This window comes from Mus pahari, chromosome 6 (genome assembly GCF_900095145.1).
Source record: "Mus pahari chromosome 6, PAHARI_EIJ_v1.1, whole genome shotgun sequence".
Classification (NCBI taxonomy): domain Eukaryota; kingdom Metazoa; phylum Chordata; class Mammalia; order Rodentia; family Muridae; genus Mus; species Mus pahari.
Window position 1 is genome coordinate 83,157,413 of NC_034595.1, and position 4,019 is coordinate 83,161,431.

The following is a 4,019-nucleotide window of genomic DNA, read 5'->3' on the forward strand; positions in this document are numbered from 1 at the left end:
AAAAAAAAAAAAAGAGACCAAAAGCTTGTCCTAAACAAAACATTTTTAGACACTATTTCATATATCCCAGGTTAGTCTTGAACTTGCTACATATGACCTTGAATCTCTAAGTCTCCTGTCTCTATTTCCCAAGGGTGAGGATCAAAGATATGTGCCTCCATGCCCAGTTTATTTCTTGCTGGAGACTGAACCCAGGGTTTCATGCATGCTAGGTGAACACTTTACCAACTCAGTTCTGTCCCCAGCCTAATTAAATACTCTGAAAAGAAAAGTCCAGTTTTAAAGCTGAAACAAATCTGAATAGAGTTCAGAAGCCGCACTCTTCAGGGTCTTCAGAGTGATCCCTGAGGGCTTGTTTCCCTGGTGACACACGGCCATCTAAGAGATGGAAGGGGCAACTTTCTGTTGCTTACAGGGTTTTCAAAACCTGCAGGCAGAAGACAGATTTAGACAGGCATCCTTCTCTATTTTATTTTGTTTTAAACTAAAGCCAAAATTTTACTTTTAATAATAATAAATCCTCCAACTCCTAAGCTGTATGCTTTTTGACCTATAAAGTCACCTGGAGATCACCTGGAGAGTGTCTATATTTTCCCTAACATAGTAAACAATATAATTAAAGAAACCAGAAACTGCTTACTCTCCCCAAACCCTCAAGAGAATCAATGACATGGGATCACAGCAGAAAAAGTGATCTAGTAGTTCTGAATGTACAAAGAGCATTTAGGAAGAAGGCCCATGCCCAGACATTACTGACACTCTTGTCATACTTCTTACAATGTCAAATACAATGTCCCTTTCCCAGGAAGTGCAGCTCACTCAGGAGATAGCTAGTCCACACCTCAGGAAAGGTTGGGGGTGTTACCAGTCGTCCCTGCCAAGCCTAAGCCATTTTATGAGTTCTGTATCTCACAGAAACATCTGTGGTATGAACAGGAGAGGAGACTCCTGAAGGGAATGAAGGCAGGCAGGCACCTGTCACTGCTGTCTGCCAAAAAGCTGCCGAGCATGGGATCCAGCAGACCGAAGGAAAGGAAGAGGAAGCACCAGGGAAATGACTGCTTTTGGTTCCAAACCCAAAACATGTATACACACACACACACACACACACACACACACACACACACACACACATACACACACACACACACACACATACACACTTGCATGCTTGCATCCAGGGTTCCACCAAAAATCGCAGCTGGTCTGCACGAGGGACTCTGCCATTCCTGGAGTCAAGAAACAAAAAATGATGGCCTTGGAGCCCCACCTCCATGACAGCTACAGTCCAAGAATTAGAACAATTTATACCACATCACAGTCTGCAAAGGAATGGACAGATAGTCCTGGGTGAGGAGGGTGAGGGCTTTGACAAGGCTGGGGGCAAGGTGAGCTAGCCCACAAGCACAGCTGTGACAATCTTTTGACTGCTGGGTATCTTTCTATAATCTCTGTCCTCTTCTGAAATTGAAAATGGTACCCAACCTTCAAAGTGCTCGAGGGGCATCAGCTGCACCTCTGGAAGACCATTCCTTGCCCCCTCCCTGTCAAAGGGCCCCCCCTGTAAGCTGCTGATCATGCTCCTTTCTGCCCTAAGCAGAGCCAATCTCCTGTTGTTTCAGAGTTTTGCCCCAGCATCTGACGCCATCATATCCAGGATCCAGAGGCAAGCGTGCTTCTGTATCCACAGCAGCAGAGCTGGTCGTCTTCTGGAGTCAGATCTGTGTTCCAGGGTCTGGTCAATGCATCTTTACAAGAGTGAGACTATGCCTGTATACACAGACAGACTATTCTGGAAAGGATTCCTGGTTATTTTGATACCTCCCCTAAAAGCAATTACCTCCCTTGGGGAAATATGGTTCAGACCCTGGGTGACCTGTTTCTAGCTCCTGGAAAGGTGGAGGGTTATGTCCATTTGTCAATGAGGGAGTAGGAGGAACCCAACATTTTCAGTTACAACGAGATTTTGTTGTTTGTTTGGTTTTTGTTTTTGTTTTTTGTTTTTTTAAAAAAAGTTCTATGTGGAAATGAGCGGGACAATGATAAAAATAAACATAATTAAAATTCCAAACCAAAACACAGCTCTTGGCCCTGTCCCCAATCAGTCCTCCAAGACCACAATTTCCACATTGTGGACCTGATGCTGGTGTTCTTCCATTTCAGCTACCACTTTCTCCTCAGTCCTCAGCTCTGTCTCCAAGATGACTGCTTTGCCCTCAGTGTCGTCAGCCTCGGAGTCTGGGGCAGGGTCGATTTCAATGATGGTCTGCCCATCCTCAGAGGTGCTTTCAACAGCCTGGATTGCTGACGTCAGGCCGGACTCCATGGCCACCAGTTCCATGGGGCTCACCATGGTGGCCATATTTCCCAGGGTACTCCCGTCCTGCATTGAGGTGGAGCTTAGCAGTGCCAAGCTTGACGAAGGGTGGATGGTCATTGTATCTGGTGAGTTGCTCTTGGCAGAGGAAACCACGGTGGCATAGCGGAAGAGCTGAGGGCCTGAAGGCAGTGTGTGGACAGTCACAGGACTAGAGCTCTGGCTGAGGGTAGCCACTGGGATGTTGCCCATGGAGAAGGACTGGCCCACAGGAGTGATGGTGATAGGAGAGATGACAGTAAACTGAGGTTGCTGGGCAGGAGAAGGGCTCAGGACGGTGGTGGAGGCTGGCCGCTGGAGCCGGGGTCTTTTTGGAGGCTTTGGGGTGCTCACAGGCATCAGCACCACATTTTGAACCGTCTGGGATTTCAGTCTAGGATCTTGGGCTTGCTTTTTTTGCTCCTCCAACTGCCGTTCCAAGTCTATGGGGAAAAACAAAAAAACAAAACAAAACCAGCCAGACTTTGTGGAAAGAAATGTTATTTTGGGAACATTCACCAGGGTTCGGGAGACACAGGGTCATGTCTTGGTTACATTGCATAACCTCAGGCACAGCATACCACTGTTTCTTAAGTGAGTCCTGGAGAGGATTCATTTTCTCTTTTTATATCTTCAAGAATTGCATTTAATGGTGGGATATGGGCCGGACCACAGTTCAGAGCCTTTAAACTGAGATATTACTTAACTCACCACACACTCCTCTGCAAATTTTTCATCTCTTGACAAAACACAAATCCAAGAAGCTGCCATGGTCCTTTTCCTTTTCACAAGTGTGTAATTTACACTCAGGACCGCGGACATGCTAAGGGTGTGCTATAGCAGAGTTACAGCTTCCAACCTGCACATATGCAGACATATATTTTAAAGATTTTTTATTTTTAATTCTGTGTGTGTGTGTGTGTGTGTGTGTGTGTGACACAGAGTGCACATGAGTGCAGGTGCCTGTGGAGGCAGAGAGGGAGTCAGATCCCCCCAGCTGGAGTCTCAGGTGGTGTAGGCGCGGGGGTTCTCAGAAGAGGAGGAAGTATGCTCTGAACTGTGAGCTAGCACTTCAGCACACCTATATCTATCTTAAACTGTACATATATGAGGCAGAGTATAACATTTTTCTTTTACCCTCTGAGGTTTTGTGTGTATTGCATATGTATGAGCATATGTGTATCCATATGTGGATTTCTGTGTAGACAAGAGGACAAACTCAGGTGTCACCCATAGGAGCACTGTTTATCTCCTTTAAGACAAGGTCTCTCGTTAGCCTGCAACTCACCAATTAGGATTGGGTGGCTGTCTTTAGAGCGATTATTTATTTATTTATTTATTTATTATAAGTACACTGTGAGCCACCATGTGGTTGCTGGGATTTGAACTCTGGACCTTCGGAAGAGCAGTCGGGTGCTCTTACCCACTGAGCCATCTCACCAGCCCCTAGAGCAATCTTTTAAGAACATGTCTAGCAGCCAGGCAGTTTAAGAGTGCTCCAGCAGCCGGGCAGTGGTGGCGCACGCCTTTAATCTCAGCACTTGGGAGGCAGAGATAGGCAGATTTCTTGAGTTTGAGGCCAGCCTGGTCTACAGAGTGAGTTCCAGGACAGCCAGGGCTACACAGAGAAACCCTGTCTTGAAAAACCAAAAAAAAAAAAAAA

General features: G+C 46.2%; 1 protein-coding gene across 5 annotated transcripts in view; it reads right to left on the reverse strand.

Moving 5' to 3' along the window:
* Window positions 1-30: 30 nt before the first annotated feature.
* The window catches only part of Gmeb1 (glucocorticoid modulatory element binding protein 1), a 34,689-nt gene continuing 30,700 nt past the window's right edge, over window positions 31-4,019 (reverse strand). For 3 of the 5 annotated variants that reach the window (XM_021200197.2, XM_029540181.1, XM_029540180.1), the window contains one exon: window positions 31-2,799. In XM_021200197.2, the coding sequence (XP_021055856.1) occupies window positions 2,102-2,799 (698 nt within the window). In that variant the 3' untranslated portion in view covers window positions 31-2,101. The remainder of the gene's footprint in view (window positions 2,800-4,019) is intronic. The other 2 variants (XM_029540178.1, XM_029540179.1) reach the window with 1 other exon arrangement.